Below are 21,233 nucleotides of genomic sequence, written 5' to 3' on the forward strand. Positions count from 1 at the left end.
ATGAGGGAGGTCAGCGTTTCTCAAATTGGGGGTCCTGATCCAAAAGGAATTTGAAGGGGGGTTACAAGGTTATTTTATGGGGGACCACAGTATTGCCACCCTTACTTCTGTGCTGCCTTCAGAGCTGGGTGGCCGGAGAGTGGTGGCTTCTGACTGAGGCCCCAGCTCTGCAGGCAACAGCACAGAAGTAAAGATGGCAATACCTTACCACGCCATCCTTACTTCTGCACTGTTGCTGGCAGTGGCTCTGCCCTCAGAGGTGGGCTTCTGGCCAGCAGCTGCCACTCTCCAGCTGCCCAGCTCTGAAGGCAGCACCACTGCCAGCCGCAGTGCAGAAGTAAGGGTAGCAGTATCGCAGCCCCCCCAGTTGCGCCGCAACAGCCTTATGACCCCACCCCCGCACAACTCCTTTATGGGTCAAGACCCACAATTACAACACCCTGAAATTTCAGATTTAAATAGATGAATTCATGAAATTTATGATTTTTAAAATCCTATGACCGTGAAATAGACCAAAAAGGACCGAAAATTTGGTAGGGCCCTAGATATGTTTCCTGACAGCAAGAATTTGTAATCTAAGACAAACAACATAAGAAGGTCTGTGCGGTTGCAGTTTAACATATATTTGTATCTTTTATTTTAAACGATTATAAATAAAGGGCCAACCCCCCTCCCAATCTGTCAAGCTATCATTAATTGGCTGATTTCTTATAGACATTATTACATAGTCCATATTCATGTTTGATTTTTACCTCTTGTAATACAAATAGAGATTTTATTGTATATGTGGATTGATTATTTCGGTGGGTTGTACAAGAATCTTGCTGGAACTCTCTTTACTGACACCTTTCCTCTTTCCCCACTATGCAACACCATGACAGAGCTCACAAACAAGCACAACTCTGAGGCAAATAAGTGTTCCATTTGTGAGGCAGCTACTGACTCCTCAGCAAACATGGAATTATGGCTACCCTGTTCTCAGCTCATGAACCCATAATCTGCCGGAGAAAAGGGTCCCAAGTTTGATATAGAATAGGGCCTCCTCCACGCAGCATAGCCAGGATTCCACAAAACAGTACAAGGAATACTCAGGGCAGTCTCTGCTCAGATTGGAGTTACACACGGGGCTAGTTTACATGAGGGAAAAATCCACAGTAGGTGCTGTGCAGCAGCTCCCTGCACAGTCAGAGTGTGCACGTGGGGAGTTAGTGCAGAGAAGCTAACAGACTTAAGGGCACTGAGGGCACACTCCAAAGTGCCTTAAGCTAATGATTTAAAGTGCATTTCTGCGAAAATCTCTTCACAGAAGCATAGCAAGGAGCAGAAAGATTCCCCCAGATCTTCAAGTGGGTACTATGTAATCTTGGCAAACAGACAATCATCCACTTTGAATCCCAGAAGGAACTGCCTGACTTAAAAGGTTTTCCACCAATATTTGTTAACTGCATATCTCACAATAATTTAAGAACTAAGCAAGTCTGTTCTCATTTCAAATCCACCAGGGTATTGGGACACTTTTAGAAAATACAAAGCCTGCCCCATCTCTGAATGGCCTGTGGTTCCACTGAAGACATAAAAATAAAAAAAGCAAAAAATCTAAAAGCACCCACAAAATAAGAAAAAAAAAAATCTATAGAATTATTCCTCCTCAATTAGCTCCTTCCCCAAAGTGGACAACTTTTCCAGTTCTGAGCATAAGCAGATATAACCAGACAGAGGATTTTTTTTCCCTTCCCAAACTTGTAAACAATATGCTAAATGGTGATTGCTACTTAGATATCTTGCTGGCAACATTAAAAATCAAAGAAGAAGAGAAAAGATCAAAACCAAAATGAAAACAACTAGGTTTTTTAGGTAGTGGTTTTCGTAGTTTTTATAAACCACTATTTACTTCAAAGTTAGAAAACCTAGACCTAGACCAAAACCAAGAGAGAAAATAAACAATTCATTACATTTGATAAGTTTCAGGATCTCGAACTCTGATGGCCAAGGCCACTAAGGTCAAGGATCAGTTTCAATAGAAAAGGAAATAACCAATACCATCTGAAAGAGATTTTTCCCCACCCATATCTCTTGATTGAAAATGCTAAGCATACTCTGAAGCACAAGTGGCTGGTGTTTCTGGCAAGAATCAGATTCACAATTTGTCCTGATGCAATGATTTAAAGAACACAAACTTTGAACCAACAAGAATTCCTATCAGTAGTGAAGGAAATTGGTTGTATTCTTACTAACTGTAAAGGTTTGTTTACTAAATTAGGTTTCATAACATTAAACTGAAATTGAACTGATATTAAATTTTGTGCAAGGATTATGTTTAGCTGTCTGGGTATTAATAGGAAGTGACAGGGCTAAATGGACAAATTGCTAATCAACATCTTCAGCCACTCCCATTCACCTCTAAAGAAGGAAGGCAACCAAGTATTTTGGACTAATGGACTATGTTAAGAACAGAAAGAAATGATTAGATAATAAACTTTACCTCATACTCTATTGCAGGGGTGGGAAAACTTTTTGCCCGAGGGCCACATAGGGCTTGTGAAAAGGTATGGAGGGCCGGGTAGGGAAGGCTGTGACTCCACAATCAGCTTGTCCCCTATCCGTCCCCTCCCACTCCCCCCCCGACTACCCCCCTCAGAACCCCCGACCCATCCAATCCCCGGCTCCTTGTCCCCTGACCGCCCCCTCCCAGGACCCCCCACCCCAACTGCCCCCCCAGAACTCCACCCCCATCCAACCCCCCCTGCTCCCTGTCCCCTGACTGCCCCGACCCCTATCCACACCCCTGCCCCCTGACAGGCCCCCCTGGCCCCCCAACCCATCCAATCCCCCCCCAATCCTTGTCCCCTGACTGCCCCCTCCTGAGACCCCCGTCCCTAACTGCCCCCCCAGGACCCTACCCCCTCTCCATCCCCCCCTGCTCCCCATCTCCTGACCACCCCCCTGAACCTCTGCCCCATCCAACCACCCCCTGTCCCCTGACTGCCCCCTGACACCTCCTGCCTCTTATCCAACACCCTTCTCCCCCTGCCCCCTTACTATGTCACTCAGAGCGTCAGGACAGGCTTATTGGAAAGCCTGGGAGGTGGGCAGGTGCAAGCTGTGCTACCAGTGTGGCTGCGGGGAAGGGGGGACAGCGGGGGAGGGACCAGGGGATAGCCGCCCTGGCCGGGAGCTCAAGGGCCAGGCAGGATGGTCCCATGGGTCGGATGTGGCCCACGGGCCATAGTTTGCCCACTTCTGCTCTATGGTATTCAGTCTAAGGCATCCCTTAATCATTCAGCATCAAATCAGGTCCATGCAACAAAACTTATGTTTCTGTTTCAATATGCCCCTTTCCTTTGCCCCATTTTGTTTTTCCTTCATTTTTTTTACTCACCATAAAGAAATAAAAAGGCTGCTGTTGCAGCCAGTGAGTCATTATTCATGTTTTATTTTTCTCCCCAATAAAGTTGACTAGACATCTAAAGGGCATTTTTTAGTTAATAGTAAAATAATTCAAGTTTAAGAAAAACTATTTAAAGTGTTGGCAGATTTAATAACACATCAGAGATGGATAGATTTCTGTAGTTTAAGATGAACACTGTTCTGTCCACACAGCTCTCATTTAACTAGATATGGAATTATGAGATATGTCATGCAGTTTAGAAGTTAACCTTTAATTTTTGGATTACTTAAACTCCACCTACAACTCTTTTAGTAAAAATACAAGATTGCCCATTTGATGGCTAATCTGTCTAAGAACTTGCTCTAGAAAAGAAAAAAAAATGCATAAAGAAACAAACTTATAAACTGACAAATGGATTTTAATATAAAGCCAGGTGTCAGGCTGAAGCCTTGTCAAATGTGAAGTGAATTGTACGTTCTGCTTTTGTATGATTGAGCATTTGTACGATTGCTCTCAGAAGGCTTTTGCAATTGTACATTATTGAGCTTGGGCAGCCCTCTCTGCATATTCTCACTTGAGGGATGCACCTTCTGTGTTGCTGTGTTTCAAGAACCTTCTTGAGAAGCTTGGACCATTGTGACTCATGGCATGAACATGGGAGTAAAACCTAGCACAAATGTCCACCCTCCACCCCCTTTCACAGCCTCAGAGGTAGGGAAACGTTGCTCCAGCAGTGAAAAGAAACCCTTGGTGCCACTTTAAGGATTGCTCCCTTTTCCCTCCCTCTCCTCATGGGCTTGGTGTGGAGGAACAGTGGGGAAAAGGGGACTCCCTAGATGATTGGCAACACTGAAGGGTGCAGCTCTGTGCACCCAAGGTGAGGATTTAAAACGCCTTTACCATTCTGGGGCACCATTCTGTACCCTAATTCCAAAGTTTCTCCTCATTCCCCTGTTTCAGTCCTTGTGTAGGATGCCTCTTCTTAGACCCTCTCCTAGTCCCTTGAGTGCACATCTTTCAAGAGGTAGGCCCATGCCTCCACTTCTTTTTGGGGTGGATCCCTGGAATCCAACCAAGCTCCAAGTGCACTCCAGCTTACACTTCCCTGGTTGCCAGCTGTATTACCTAGTAAGTCTAAGTGGGGTTGGACCAAGTTCTACGTTAGGAGCCTCTGATCAGTAATAGTAACCAGTGACACAGAAGCAGTTTCCCCAAAACAAAGTAAAATTTATTTTGTCAAAATGGTACACAGAGCTTAGAGAATTAGGTTTAAAATAAAAGAGACCTATATGCATATTGTCTTACCTATGCTGTCATTCCCCTCAAACCCCTAGGTAGTAACAGCTGTACCTTGGTACTCCATTCTCTTTGGGCCTCAAGTTACAGCTTGCAGACTCTGATTCTCAGGCAGTCTCTGTGTCAGCTTACAGCATTATGACTATCTCTCTCTGCCAACTTGCAGCTGAGCTATTTCCCCCCCCTCTCTTTGCTAGGGGTACCTCTTAACAGACCCCTCAGTGTCTTTTGACCTCTCTGCTCGGCATTGGCCGAACAGCCCTGCCACAAGAGTTGAGTCTCAAGGCTATAAACATGGCTAATGCATTTGAGGCGATGTCCTTTATCTGGACATTGCTTTATTCTTCTTGCCTGGTTCCTTAACAACCCTGTTTTCAGCCTCCTTGGAATGCACTATATGCATTAAGACAGGTAACAGTAACAGGGAGATGAGGTCATAAATAATATTAATAAGAAATAACACACATTTTCTTGATTTGTAACACTTTGCAATTTGAGTAGGGCCAGATTTCTGGACCTAACCGTTGGCATTACACTAGTCATGCTTTTGGGGCTGGGAAGGATTTTTTTTTGCCGACTGGCCTGGTTGGTATGGGTTTTTTCACCTTCTTCTGAGCAGCCCCGAGACCTGGTAGGAGGTTGGGTGGTAAGGAGTTCATGCTGTTCCAATCTGGCAAATGTCTGGTGCAGATTAATGTGAATAGAGGGTTCAGTTCCTTGATAAACTGGAAGTGGAATTAGTATTAGAGGGCATCCCCCAAAATACGGGTGGGTATAATGTCTGGTACAGCAAGAGGCCACACCTTTCCCCCATTGTCTCAACCCTCACACGGAGGACTGACCAGTGGTATCCTAGCAACTTTAATGGAACCAGGTAAAGGGCTTGGAGTGGAGGGGTTGGGGGCAATTCTCCCCCCAGGTAATATGGCTCACAGAAGGAAATCTGACCCACACTGGATGAGTTATTACTAGCTAGTTTCTCAGATGTGTGAATAAAGTTGTGACTTGTTAAACCACATTTCTTGTGCCTTGTCTTGTTTTCCATTGATGTCTGGGACAATAGTACATCTATCCTGCAAATAACCTGTTCCAATGGCCTAGAATCAATCCATCTAAACTACCTAAAGAAACAACTGCAACAAACGTAAACAAACTAAACAGCACATTTGGTCAGAAAAAAGTCTCTCTAGGCACAGAGCAAAAGGTCCCTATGCCAGCAGCAAGCCATGAAAAGGAAGCACATACCCACTATTTATCACACCTCTGGAAAGGTCACCCCTTGGGTTGTTCTTCTATCATGACTTCACATCTAGCCCAAGTTATGAAGCTTGAAGTTATGAATGTTGTGCATGCACAGTGCATTTGTAATGACAGCTTGATATGTAACAGCAATCTGCCAACATTGCTCTTAGAACGCATCTCAGGCTAACTGAACTGTGTAGAGGACAAGCTGATCAGTTAATATGTATATTGAATGATGCAATACTCCATAAATTCAAGGATTTATACCTGTTTACAGGGACACATTTAGGTCTAGTCTACACTTCAAATTTTAAACATATTGTATCCATGTCAGGCAACTACTGTGTTGTAACCAAGTCCATTCTCTCTGTTATATTTTGTGACAAAGTCCCTCCTCTACCTTGGTGGGTCTTGCACTTATTGGCAGATTTGCTTGCCTTGGAGCTTCACAGCAGCCCTCAGTTTGGCCGTTTTCATGAACTCACAGTTCAGGTCAACTCCTCCTGTGTCTGACCAGGAGTTGGGAGGTTTGGGGGGGAACCCGGGCCCGCCCTCTACTCTGGGTTCCAGCCCAGGGCCCTGTGGAATGCAGCTGTTCAGAGTACCTCCTGGAACAGCTGTGAAACAGCAACAACTCCCTGGGCTACTTCCCCATGGTCTCCTTCCAATACCTTCTTTATCCTCACCATAGGACCTTCCTCCGGGTGTCTGATAATGCTTGTACTCCTCAGTCCTCCAACAGTATGTGTTCTCACTCTCAGCTCCTAGAGCCTCTTGCTTCCAGCTCCTTACACGCACACCATAAACTGAAGTGAGCTTCTTTTTAAACCCAGGTGCCCCGATTATTCTACCTTAATTGATTCTAGCAGCTTCTTGATTGGCTGCAGGTGTTCTAATCAGCCTATCGTCTTAATTGTCTCCAGAAGGTTCCTGATTGTTCTGAAACCTTCCCTGTTACCTTACCCAGGGAAAAGGGACCTACTGAACCTGGGGCTAATATATCTGCCTTTTATTACTCTCCTGTAGCCATCTGGCCTGACCTTGTCACAATTTGTATGCTGGGCGTTAGATCTTAACGTTCCCAAGCAGAACGTGGTGAAGTGATTTCTTTTTCTATCTTAAAAAGTAGCATATTCTATCTTGCATTTGGACACTAGGAATATGTAAGAACAAGAAACAAAATAGGACAGATGTGAAAAAATGGCTGTCATCATAACTATCTAAAAATCAATCAAATTACCGGCTCCCTTATGTGACTTTTTAATTAACAGGACACGAAGGCTAAGTCTCCACATATGGTGGAGTGTTGAATACAGGCACTACATGTGTAGCTACACACCACAATGAAAGCAGGCTACCTACAGTATCACTGCAGATGGAAAAGTCTCCGGCAGGGAGGAGGTAGCAGGGAAACTCTCCAGGAGCAGGGAAGCAGCAGGGAAAAGCTTCCCTCTATCAGAGCCTTTCCTCGCCACCTCCCCACTGCCAAAACCTTTCTTTGCTGCTGTAGCCTTTGGCTGAGGCAGGAAAATGCTTTGACAATGGGTATGCAGAGGGACTAAAATAGCCTGTCAGTGTGGGAGACACTGCCTGAGCATGTAGAAAGCCATTTAGGGTACATCCAATAAGGATTCAGGTGTTTATGACACTCCACTCACCAAGTTGTGTCTCACCCCCTAGGCTGCTATTTATACCCAAGCTAGCTATCTGTACTCTATAACTGCAGCTGTACCCTTTGCATCAAATTGTATCTGCTCCTGAGCAGGTAGGAGAGGGAGAGGAACAGAGGACTGGCTCTCAACTCCTCAGCCCAGTGCAACTGTGATGGAGGCAGCTATAATGAGGTTGCTTGTACTTCCCGCATGTAAGGAGAGGCTGCTAGAGCTATTGGCATATTCCAAGAAGGGCATGTGTGGTTGGGGGTTGGGCTGGGAAGTCAGCATTGAGACAAAGGGAAAACTACATCTGTACTACAAGTATAGGAAGTGTTTATTTCAACACTGGGTCTCCCTTCCCTTCTACAGATGCTATATCTCCCCCTCCATCACCACTGCAGTTTCCCATTCCTTGCCCTGCTCAGTGCTCCATTTGCTATCAGAACCATGGTTTAGCTCTAGGACTATTCATTTTTTAGGTCAGAGGAAAAATAAAAGCAAACAAGAAAGTACCAGTGGCAGGAGGCAGACAGAGATAATTAATTAACTTGTAATGCCCACACTATGTGCATGTGCTCTCATCTGAGTACAAATCAGAGTCCATTTTCAGGGCTGATAATAGAAAGTTAACTTCAGTTAAGATTTGTGTTGCTGTTTATAATTAAGTATTGCAACTGCATAAAGATTTATCAGTTATTTTTTCTCCTCTGATCTTTAAAGGGATAACAACCCAATCTAATTTGATTTTTTCCAGATTTGCAAATTTTACAATAGATTGAAATCCTGAGGGAGTCCACAACAGATGGATGATTGTGTTATTCTAATTTTGGCTACCTAAAGGCTGTCATTTTTTAAAAGATAATAAATTTCTTATTTCAAGGAACATGACAAACACCGAGTATCCGTGCATTGTACTGAAACTACTTTCATACAAATTACAGCTTCTGTTTATTAAAATAAAACATCTGGATTCTGTTAAAGCCTCTGTTGTTCAAGAGACTGTTCAAATCCCAAGGAGTAATGTCAGAGGGAGGATGGAGCATACCACCATCTATCAGATGCTCTGTGAGCTTCTTTGGAGGTGGAGGTGGGAGAGGTGCTTGGGAAGAGATGTGGTCCTAAAATTTACTTAAACGTTATTGGTTAAATACTACATATTAATTCTTGTGGAAGGTCTGTCTTATTATATTTTTGTTTCTGTAGATTGACTGATTTGTTTTTGTTTCGGGCTGATTCTGTAAAACATGGGCTAATTCCTTAATAATGCATGAGCTGGTAGGGATTTTTTTTGTATTAAATATTAGTATTTATAAGACTTGGCTGAGATTGCATAAACAGGCTGGTGAAGGAAAGACAATATCATGTAACACAAGCAGTACAATTAGTTTTGGTCAAGAATCAGTTGTCCCCTTTCTTAGAGAAATCCTTCCATAAGTCTCTCGGATAGAAGATCTTGGAAAGGCTGGGTATTAAGGTACTCATTCATTATCAGATCGATCAGAGAGTGACAAACTTGATATCCAAGAAATAAGGAAACTCAGTTCATATAGATCATGGGTTTCTATTTTTATTTCATTATTTTGCTGCTGGAACCTAACATTTAAATTTGGCCTGGAAGCATAGGTCCTGATTCCCATTTCATTCAGTACTGGAACAAGAACAAGTTCAAAACCTTGTAAGCTTTCAAAAAACAGAATTGTTTTCTGGCTGGCTCTACTCATTTCACAGCATATGAGGGGGAAAGGGTTTAATCTTTATTTTTTGCCCTTAAGCGTATTTGTTTCTAAGAAGGGTCTGAAAGAGTTCTCCCCTAACAGCTAGTTCAGGAGCAAATTGTATTTATGAATGAATCCCACCTTTCCAAAAGAATCTAGGACTTACATCTAGCTCTGAAAGATCTTGAGACACAGAACTTTAAGTTCATGAACATACCTACTCTGCCTAGACATCCAGCAGATAGAGCAGTGTTGCTCAAAGTGATCAACTTTGTCTGGTGTTGGCTTACAAATCACTTTAGTACTGAATGCAGGGGTAGTGAAATGTTACTAGGGTTGTTGTCTTTACTGTATGAATAAAGGGGAGCAGAACTGTGCTTAACCTGTACCAAAGGGGGGGAGGGAGTGTCACCCTTAGCTGAAAGGACCTCATTAAGCAAGGGGCTCTAATACCAGACCCCGTGAAAGTAAGAGGGGTGGGGACAGGTATCCCAGTCAGGAGGAGCAGACTTTGCCTAAGGATCCCCAATCTGGTTTTACCTGTTCCTCCCCACTGTTCAAAAATAGAGCTAAATAGACTCCATTAGGAGCCTTCTTTTATTTTAAGTGCTCAAAGAAGCTGACAATCACTTGTGGTGGAACAGCGTATCTGCCCAGCCTAAGAGCTGAAAATCACTGAGAGCTGGGTGAAACCTCAAGAGACTGACCTGCAGAGGTCATAGCAGAGAGGCAGCAGGGCGGCCAGCAGACAGGAACTGCAGCTAGTGGGGTGGTCAGTGGAGAGAAACCACGGCTGGCTCAGATGGAGGAGCAAGCAAGGTGCCTTCTTCCCCGAGTGGGAGGTGAACTCACACAGATGCACCTTTGACTCCTGGCTCCTCACTGACCAAGGACAACCACTGTGAATGAGGTATGAGGAGGGAACAGAGAGGTGCACAGAAAAGGAACTTTTGGCTGTAGACCTCAGGAACATGAGGCAGAAGACACTTCCCTATGTACTCTGGGGTGGGTGTCCTGCTCACAGTTTTATGATTATGAATCATGCTTGTGGCATTTTTCCTAATTAATGTCAGGTGACTTCACTCCTTTCAATTAAAAGTTTCTTTTCTACACTTAGACACTGTGCTGCTTGAGAGTGGGGAAGTATTGTCTCTCAGAGGCACCTCGGGGTGGTGTGTAATTTTCCCAGGTTACTGTGTGGTGACTGGAGCTGGTTCTGTGCTGTATTGTTGAAAATGAACCCCCTAGATATTGAACCCAGCTCTGGTTGCTGCCCACTCCACCTGGCAGAAGGGTTACACATGTTACTTTCAAACTTTTGTATGTCACAATACTGTCTAATACTAGGTTCTTCATAATCATAACAAATATATTTGTTTTATGACCTAGACTGACTGAAGGACTTTATACAGGGCAAGAATAAGAGATCTAATAAGATTAGGGGTATCACTATTTGTGACAATGGCACAAATACAACTGTGGAAAAGAGACTGATAAGAACTAATGCTTTACTGATTAATGAATTCTCAGAGTGCCTGCTACCAGTAATGTCAAGAAACAACACAATGTATACTGGAATGTTTGTTTTGAGAACTGAACATTCAGTCATGTTCCAATAATGTGTGTCCAACTTTGCTTTGTTAATAAGGACAATTGGGTTAAAATACTGCTGAAAAATTCTGACAAGGGCTATCATGCAGCCTAAGTTATTTACCATGGAAAGAGGAAGCGTAAAACCCAAGGTAACCCAGAAAAGAGGCCTTTGCTTTTGTCAGTTTTGTTTTGTTGCTCTGTCCATACTTTTTTACTTTTTCCAATTCTGAGAAATGAAGCTAATGGGTATAAAGTCTACTGAATATTGAAGCTGAGTATTTCCCAAGCCTAACATGCATCCTAACATTTCCCTTGCCTATTCACACTTTCTGCTGTAGTTGACATGTGCAGGAGAAACTCCATCTTATCTACAAATTGAACAGAATTGGGCTTGTCTTCTGATCTGGCTTTCTAGCCTCCCACACTTCAGAGGGAGCAGGATGCTGTGCCTGCCTGAAGGATCTCTCTCTCAGGAGGAAGCTTGGAACTATTATCCAAACCTCTTTCATTCACAGCTTTATTGTAAGGTTTTGAAAATAAAGCCTAAAAGGTATGATTTTGAGTGGATAATTAAATTATGTTATAATCCTGGCATTTCTGTTCAAAATAATACAAAATCATACAGTAATTCTACATGCATTTACATAATTCTATACACCATTAAAACTGTGATTGGAATCCAAGAATATAATATATTTATATAGGCAATATACAAGTGATAAATTGGTTAGGCTTGTACAATTTTTCACATGCTTATAGCTGTATCACTTACTTACTAACCCCTGGATTTATTCTAACATTTTAAACTCCTGGGCAGCTTTTAAAGCATGTCATTTAAAAAAGAAAATCAGTCCATCAAGGAAATATTTCTTCTTTCTCTCCAGAAATGTAAAACAACCCTCTCTTCTTCCACCAGCCCAAGGCGAGAACAGGCAAGATTGGGTGTGTCTACACTGCAATTAAAAACCCATGGCTGACCCGTGCCAGCTAACTCAGGCTTCCAGGGCTCAGGCTAAGGGGCTGTTTAATTGCGGTGTAGATCATAGAATCATAGACTTTAAGGTCAGAAGGAACCATTATGATCATCCAATTATATATATATACACACACACACTAATGTATGATACAAATATATGCATACATATGTGCATGTGCGCACACACACAAAATTAGAGATGTTCATATACATCGTTATCCCTGGGAACAGATTTATAATATAAGTGAGGAAGAAAAGTAAGACCTTCAAATCATGTAAAGATTTTATATTACCCAATATACTATGTGCATATGCTGCCCTCATGCTGCACACAATAAAAAAATGCAAAAACAACTTTAAAATCATAAACTTTAAGGTCAGAAGGGACCATTATGATAGTCTAGTCTGACCTCTTGCACAATGCAGGCAACAGAATCTCACCCACACACTCCTGTAACAAACCCCTAACTTTCGTCTGAGCTACTGAAGTCCTCAAATTGTGGTTTAAAGACTTCAAGGTGCAGAAAATCCTCCAGCAAGTGACCCATGCCCCACACTGCAGAGGAAGGCGAAAAACCCCCAGGGCCTCTGCCAATCTGCCCTGGAGGAAAATTCCTTCCCGACCCCAAATATGGTGATCAGCTAAACCCTGAGCATGTGGGCAAGACTCACCAGCCAGAGACCCAGGAAAGAATTTTCTGTAGTAACTCAGATCCCACCCCATCTAACATCCCATCACAGGCCATTGGGCATATTTACCGCTAACAGTGAAAGATCAATTAATTGCCAGAATTAGGCTATCCCATCATACCATCCCCTCCATAAACTTATCAAGCCTAGTCTTGAAGCCAGATATGTCTTTTGTCTCCACTGCTCCCCTTGGAAGGCTGTTCCAGAACTTCACTCCTCTGATGGTTAGAAACCTTCGTCTAATTTCAAGTCTAAACTTCCTGATGGCCAGTTTATATCCATTTGTTCTTGTGTCCACATTGGTACTGAGCTTAAATAATTCCTCTGCCTCCCTGATATTTATCCCTCCGATATATTTATAGAGAGCAATCATATCTCTCCTCAGCATTCTTTTGGTTAGGCTAAACAAATCAAGCTCTTTGAGTCTCCTTTCATAAGACAGGTTTTCCATTCCTCGGATCATCCTAGTAGACCTTTTCCGTACCTGTTCCAGTTTGAATTCATCCTTCTTAAACATGGGAGACCAGAACTGCACAAAATATTCCAGATGAGGTCTCAACCAGTGCCTTGTATAACGGTACTAACACCTCCTTATCTCTACTGGAAATACCTCTCCTGATGCATCCCCAGACTATATTAGCTTTTTGCATGGCCATATCACATTGGCGCCTCATAGTCATCCTGTGATCAACCAATACTCCGAGGTCTTCTCCTCCTCTGTTGCATCACTTGGAAGTATCCCCAGGTTGTGACAAAAATTCTTGTTATTAATCCCTAAATGTATGACCTTGCACTTTTCACTATTAAATTTCATCCTATTACTATTACTCCAGTTTACAAGGTCATCCAGATCTTCCTGTAGGATATCCCGGTCCTTCTCTGTATTTGCAATACCTCCCAGCTTTGTGTCATCCGCAAATTCCATTAGAACATTCCCACTTTTTGTGCCAAGGGTAATAATAATAAGATTAAATAAGATTGGTCCCAAAACCGATCCCTGAGGAACTTCACTAGTAACCTCCTTCCAGCCTAACAGTTCACCTTTCAGTATGACCCGTTGTATCTCCCCTTTAACCAGTTCCTTATCCACCTTTCAATTTTCATACTGATCCCCATCTTTTCCAATTTAGCTAATAATTCCCCATGTGGAACTGTATCAAATGACTTACTGAAATCGAGGTACATTAGAACCACTACATTTCCTTTGTCTAAAAAATCTGTTACCTTCTCGAAGAAGGAGATCAGGTTGGTTTGGCAGGATCTAACTTTTGTAAAACCATGTTGTATTTTGTCCCAATTACCATTGATCTCAATGTCCTTAACTACTTTTTCCTTCAATTTTTTTTTCCAAGACCTTGCATACTACAGATGTCAAATTAACAGGCCTGTAATTACCCAGATCACATTTTTTCCCTTTCTTAAAAATAGGAACTATGTTAGCAATTCTCCAGTCATACTGTACAGCCCCTGAATTTACAGATGCATTAAAAATTCTTGCTAATGGTCTTGCAATTTCATATGCCAGTTCCTTTAATATTCTTGGATGAAGGTTATCTGGGGCCCCAGATTTAGTCCCATTAAGCTGTTCAAGTTTGGCTTCTACCTCGGACGTGGTAATATCTATTTCCATATCCTCATTCCCATTTGTCATCCTACCATTATCCCTAATCTCCTCATTAAAGACTGAGGCAAAGTATTTGTTTAGATATTGGGCCATGCCTAGATTATCCTTAACCTCCACTCCATCCTCACTGTTTAGCGGTCCCACTTCTCCTTTCTTTGTTTTCTTCCTATTTATATGGCTATAGAACCTTTTACTGTTGGTTTTAATTCCCTTTGCAAGGTCCAACTCTACAGGGCTTTTGGCCTTTCTCACTTTATCCCTACATGTTCTGACCTCAATAAGGTAGCTTTCCTTGCTGATCCCTCCCATCTTCCACTTCTTGTAGGCTTTCTGCTTTTTCTTAATCATCTCTCTGAGGTGCTTGCTCATCCAGCTTGGTCTACAACTCCTGCCAATGAATTTTTTCCCCTTTCTTGGGATGCAGGCTTCTGATAGTTTCTGTAACTTTGACTTGAAGTAATTCCAGGCCCCCTCCACCTTTAGATCCACAAGTTCTTCAGTTCAATCCACTTCCCTAACTAATTTCCTTACTTTTTTAAAGTTAGCCCTTTTTAAATCAAAAAGCCTAGTCACAGATCTATTTTTGTTTATCCTCCCATTTAATCTGAACTGAATTAGCTCATGATCGCTCGAACCAAGGTTGTCCCCTACAACCATTTCTTCTATAACGTCCTCACTATTCACCAAAACCAAATCTATAATGGCATCACCCTTGTTGGTTCAGCAACTACTTGGTGAAGAAATCCATCAGCTATTGCATCCAGGAAAATCTGAGCCCTATTATTGTTACTAGCACCCGTCCTCCAGTCTATATTTGGAAAGTTAAAGTCTCCCATGATCACACGATTCCCATTAGTATTTACTTCATTAAAAACATTAAAGAGGTCTCTATCCATATCCAAATCGGATCCCGGTGGTCTATAGCACACCCCAAGCACTATCCCAGGGGAGGCTCTAGTAGCTTTCTTCCCCAATGTGATTTTTGCCCAGACAGACTCTGTCTTATCCATTCCATCACATCTTATTTCTTTACAATCTACCTCATCATTGATATACAATGCTACTCCACCTTTGCCTTTATTTCTGTCTTTCCTAAACAGCACCTACCTTTCAATACCTGTACTCCAGTTGTGACTACTATTCTACCATGTTTCTGTTATATCTATAATATCTGGTTTCACTTCCTGCACCAGTAGCTCTAGTTCTTCCATTTTGTTACCTAGGCTCCTCGCATTAGTGTACAAACATCTTAATTTTTGCTGTTTGGCTTCACTCACATTCTTTACCCGATTAGGCACAGATGTTCTACCGCCCGTATCACCTATTACACTGGTATCTATACTACCCTTCCTCCTTATGTCCATTCTCCTAACCATGGCTGTATCCTTTCTTACCTCATTTTCTTCCTTTTCAATATTAAAATCCAGAGTGGAGATTACCTGGACAACTTCCAACCATCTCCCCCGAATTCCTAGTTTAAAGCTCTCTTAATCAGTTGTGCCAGCCTCCATCCTAGAAGTCTATTTCCCTCCCCACGCAGGTGAAGTCCATCCTGAGAGAACAGTCCTCTGTTCATGAATGCTTCCCAGTGGCCATACTTCCCAAAACCCTCCTTATAGCACCACTGCCTGAGCCATCTGTTGAGCATCATAATCTTGTCACACCTTTGTTGCCCTTCTCTAGGAACAGTCAGAATCCCACTGAAGATCACCTGAGCCTCGATTTCCTTAAGCATCTCCCCCAGCCTGGCATAGTCTCCCTTGATACGTTCCAGCGAGAACCTAGCCATATCATTTGTTCCCACAAAGGACAATCAGTGGATTCCTTTCCTGCTCCTGTTAGGATCCTTTTCAGCCTCAGGTCCATATCCCATATCTTAGCAGCCAGCAGCCAGCACACCCTTCTGTTCTCTGGATCAGCTCTAGTTACAGGCCTGTCTATTCTTCTCAGTAAGAAGTTCCCAATCACTTGTAGACCTGCCTTTTCCTGGTGATGGTGCGATTCTCCGGTCTATCCCCTCTTCCCTCTGGCTGCAAGGCCTCTCGATTCCTATTGTCCCTTGCAATCATCTCGTATCACATCCCGTATCATCTTGGGGATCATATTTGGTGTTGTTATCTCCATTGACTCTTTCCCTCTTCCTATAGGACTAGCTTCCTTTTTCTTCTTCCTTGCCCTCTCACCTTCAGTGACCACCTGCTGTGACCCTTCTTCATTTTCCAACTCCGCAAACCTGTTCCTGATCACTATTTCTCCTTCACTAGCCTGTCTTTTCCTCTGCCTGGTTCTCTTAGTCACATGCTTCCACTGTCCACTTTCCTCACCCAGCAGTTTCCCCTCAGAGTTCTTTGGTCCTGCTTCCATCTGCAAGTCTGCGCTTTTCCCTTCAGCCTCCTCATGTCTTTGCTCCATCATCTGCTTGAACCCCCTCCTAAACTCAACCAGAGTTTCCACCTGCATCTCCAATCCTTGGATCTGTCATATCTGACATATGTCGTATGTCATAGCCTTCTCACCTAAGTCCTGTTAGTCTGGGAAACAAACCAAATCAAAACACCACCATCCACAGCAAAACAAACCCCCAACGAGCACCAAACACTGCCAGAACACCACACACTCCCTTCACAAGCCTGTCTGTTCCTCTGCAGCCCAATGGGACTCTCCCATCTTGCAGGGTTCTAGAGACCTGGCTCCAGCCTGAGCCTGAACGTCTACACCACAACTATACAGCCCCTTAGCTTAAGCCCCGGGAGCCTGAGTCAGCTGGCATGGGCCAGTCACAGGTTTTTCGTCGCAGAGTAGTCATACCCATTAAGACCTGGCCCAAGTTTTCTATACATACAAATGTCACAACTCTGAATTCTGATACCTTGCGTCCCTACAGGGCTATACATGTAAGTTTTATACCTTAGAAAGTAGGTTGAATCCCATCTTTCCAATAGAATGTAGGACTTACATCTAGCTTTGAAAGATCTTGAGACACAGAACTTTAAAATCATATTTTTGATCTAGAAAAAAATATTTCAACTTATGCTTAGAAATATTTTACATTTATTAGTTTTTATTTTTCTCAGTCTCTGAGCCAGCACAGTTGAACACATGGTAAATAAGAGAATACAGGAACAATCTCAATGATGTATTTTAAAAATCTCAAAAAAACAAAACCCTCCTAAAATAGTTTATGTAGCAAAGATAGTATATGTAAAACACATGATAATATGATGTGCAAAGAGATTTGGGGCCAACTGGAGCTAGGGAAATTTACATTAACAGAGTATCTGTTCCTTTACCTGCATTGATTTGGGCTGATGATAAAATTTTCAGAAGTAGCTAAGTTTCTTAGGAGGCTAAGCTAGATTCATTTTCAATAGGACACTGGCACTTTTGAAAATTTTACTTCATAAAACTCATTCATGAATAACAACTACCCTAAGCTCACAAAAAATAAATGGAGCTGGGCAGAAAATGGCAATTCCATTTCATGGAGGATTTGAAGATCTTTAAATTTGGCTTTGCTCTAATTTGGAATAAAACCAAAGATTTTCAAAATTCTTTGAAACACTGTTCTCCACACAGCTATACAGGGAGCCCTGGCTCCAGGGCAGTCTGCCTGAGTTCTGTCAGAATTTAAACAAAAGCAAACCATTTCTGCAACATATTTAGATTTCAACAAGTTGGCAAATTCTGATACAAAATGTCTTACTTAATTTTTTCTGACCAGCTCTCAATTAACCCTTATGTTATACTACATATTTTGTGGTGATAAAAATGCTGTTAATCTGTAGAGCCAGGTGATAAATTTTATTTATCCTTTATCTTTGACTAACTCACCTGCACTCTGCTCACTAATCTATATGCATCAATATTTATTCAAACATTAATAACTTCTGAGTAGTTTCCAAGAGCTGCAATTAAACAAAACAAAACCCCTTATAAAAAAAAGCCTTTCTTCCTTCAGTAAGTTCTCCCTATGAACTTGTACTGAGGTTCTAGATGGACAACATTGCACAAGAAACCGATTTAAGATAAGATATCTCCTGATCTAGTAGGGATAGAAAAAGGAGCTTAAGACCATTCAAAATGGGAAGATTACCAGGTTTCCAATAGGACACAAAATATTTCCTTCTAGTATGGAGAAAACTGAATTATAAAGTGTTGGCATTTAATGTACAGGAAAGTTAGTTTGGGTCATTCTTATGAGTTTTAAAAAGTGAGTTAATTGTATTTTTAGTTCCCTGACACATGTAGATGGACTCACAGTAACTAAAAGGGAGGGCTGGCATTAAAAAAAACAAAAAAACAGCCCTCACTTGCAATTAAACTAAGACATTTCTAAAATAGCTGTTGGTTAAATGTGTAACTTATAAACAATACATGATGGGTTTTACTGGCATTTGTTTGGGATGGCAGTATTACTCAGTCACCTATGTAATTAATTCCTAAATAAGCATCCATAAAACCTTTATACCATACCATACCATCATTTATTCTGTATCGCTCTTTATGTACTGTACATATATTACAAGAAGGTTCAAAATTCCATTAACATTAGTCACACTGTGCTTCAACAAACAGGCCCTGTTCCAGAAGGATGCTAAATGTTCCCCATGATTTGAATAATGAATACATGAACTGTTAAACAAAGAATATTAAAGACGTCTAGCTACTTTTTTAATAGTCAAAAAGATATGGATATATTATTTTTCTTTTAAATTCAAATATGAAGTGCCTGAAAACTTACCTTCATACTCTCCAGTGCTGAAGTAACATTCTGATGGGTTTTCAGAAAGATGCAACACAAACTTCTCAATTAATTCTGCCAAAACTGTAATAAGCAAAAACCCATTAAAACATTAGCGACAATGAATGGAATGTGGAACTACACTACCCAACAAAATTACAACATGTGGACAACTAAAGCAATTTGAACTCCTGAATGTTTATGCACAATTGTATGAGGAAACAATTTAAAATACTGTGTTTTTGTATTCATAACATTCCTGATACAAATTAAATTTTTAATAGCTTCACTGAGAATCTATTCAGTGTTAACTGAAAGGGAATTATTTATCGTCTTTAGATCCTCCAAGGATTACTTCAGAATTTGTTACATGGTTTCAAAATACAAAGAAAATTAACTCTAATTAGGCTACAATACCTTACCACATTTGTATGTGGATGTAGACTGTGGTAAAAATGTTACTTGAAAACAAAAGACATGAAGCAATGCACTTTAAGGGTTCTGTCCTTCCTTCTGAGAAACAGTGCAAAATCAACTGTTTGCATATTTATACAAGAGTAATGGCCAACTTTCCAAAACACGAAAAATACAGTAAATATTATTAGATCTTAGAGGGCAAGAACAAATCTTAAGGGGTGCTTCTATGCTTTATTATTACTACAGTCTTACTCAAAGATCTGCTCCTTCCATGGAAGCTCCCATGGGGATTGTGCTCTGCTCTGAATGTCTGTAATGTGGGGTCAAGCAGGATGCTGGAAGTTGGTCACTACCCATGGACCTAAGCACCCCTGTACAAAATATGCCTTATGATATATCATTTGAAAACTAATAACTTTCAGGTTAATAACATCATGGTAAAATGTATATAGCAATATTATATGTAAATTTATGAATTCCCCTTATAGGATATCATTATCATACGTTCAAGACAAGGTGCCCTAGACTAGGTAAAGCTATTAAACAAGTTCATCTCAGACAAAGGAATGTAGTTTCCTCACCTGGGAGTTGCTTCCATAGTACTTTGAAAGACAATGAGACTGCATTTACATATTGTGTGAATAGACCCATGGAGCTAACAAGTGGTGGAGACAAACCCTACATTATCACAACAGAGGAGGAAATTTTTAAATGTTCATTAAGTTGCACCGGAGGGGGCAGGAACTAAAATAATTTACATTTTAGCAGACAACTCCAGGAGGGGAAGAAGCAACAGAAAACTTCCTTCAAGACAGGCTCCATGTAGCCTACCTCACAGCTGGGAAGAGACTCATCTGGACATATCCTTCAGAAGAATCCATTTCAAAGATTTATTGGACTATAGAAGAGAGGGGCCAAGACACCCTAAGTTATCTTTCACCTAAGACGACAAAGGTACCAGCCCTTTGACATGTGGGGAGATAGATTCTGGCCCAAGGGTTCAGTCAGCCATCTTGGTGAAAGCACATGGTGACGATTTTACCTTGAATCAAGTCTAGTTTGTTAAGTTTTAGTTGCCAGAAGGCATTTTATCTTTATTTCTCCTGTAACCATTTCTGACTTTAATCCTTGTACTCATTTAATAGCCATCTCTTTGGAATTATATAAACCAACCCAGTGCTGTGTTTGAACTGAACTGTTTGGTAACTCCAGTTAAAGTATCAAACTGTTGTATACTGACTCTTCAAAGGAGCAACGAACCTTATCATTCCTCTCTTGTTCCATGACAAGGTTGGGCATTCCAGAACACCTTTTGGGGAAAAATTCGGGGCGGGGGAGAGTGTGAAGTCACCTTATCAGTTGTTAACCAAGGCAGGTGGGGATCAGTGGAAGTCTAGTCAGGCTCCAGAATCCAAACCATTGGACCAGGGCTGCCTAATACATAAAGTACATGCTTGTTGCTGTCTGTGGGCATCCCAGGCAGAGGGCAACAGTAGCAAGACATTGTGAGGCACTCCGGGTTACAGGGTAAGAGGTGACAATTCCTCACCGATCTGTATTTCATCCCAGAATGTGACACTACCCAAGGAATTGTACCTACCTCCCTTGTAGGATAATAGCCAATAACTTAGTGCTCACCCTGTCAGCATTAGCTTTCCCTGCTTTTCTTGATCACGTAGAAGGCATCCTGAAGAACTGCTAAGGGATTGAGAGCCACTGTAATTGTACAGGCTCTTCTCAAACTTAAAATTACCTGTAGGTTTGGGGAGACTGCATCCCTTTATACTTCTATAGCTGGGCAAAGTACATCACTACTTTAAACAGAAGAATGCAAATGAAGCCTTCCCATCTCCTCTACGGGGATATCCCATGTAGGGAACAATAATGACCTAAATT

At 41.8% G+C, this 21,233-nt stretch overlaps 1 protein-coding gene across 7 annotated transcripts in view; it reads right to left on the reverse strand.

Moving 5' to 3' along the window:
- TBC1D32 (TBC1 domain family member 32) overlaps nt 1-21,233 on the reverse strand; it is a 181,158-nt gene that overhangs the window by 33,766 nt on the left and 126,159 nt on the right. For all 7 annotated transcript variants that reach the window (XM_084622138.1, XM_084622137.1, XM_084622139.1 and 4 more), the window contains one exon: nt 18,921-19,004. In XM_084622138.1, the coding sequence (XP_084478264.1) occupies nt 18,921-19,004 (84 nt within the window). The remainder of the gene's footprint in view (nt 1-18,920; nt 19,005-21,233) is intronic.

This window comes from Lepidochelys olivacea, assembly GCF_965140295.1.
Source record: "Lepidochelys olivacea isolate rLepOli2 genome assembly, chromosome: 3".
Classification (NCBI taxonomy): domain Eukaryota; kingdom Metazoa; phylum Chordata; order Testudines; family Cheloniidae; genus Lepidochelys; species Lepidochelys olivacea.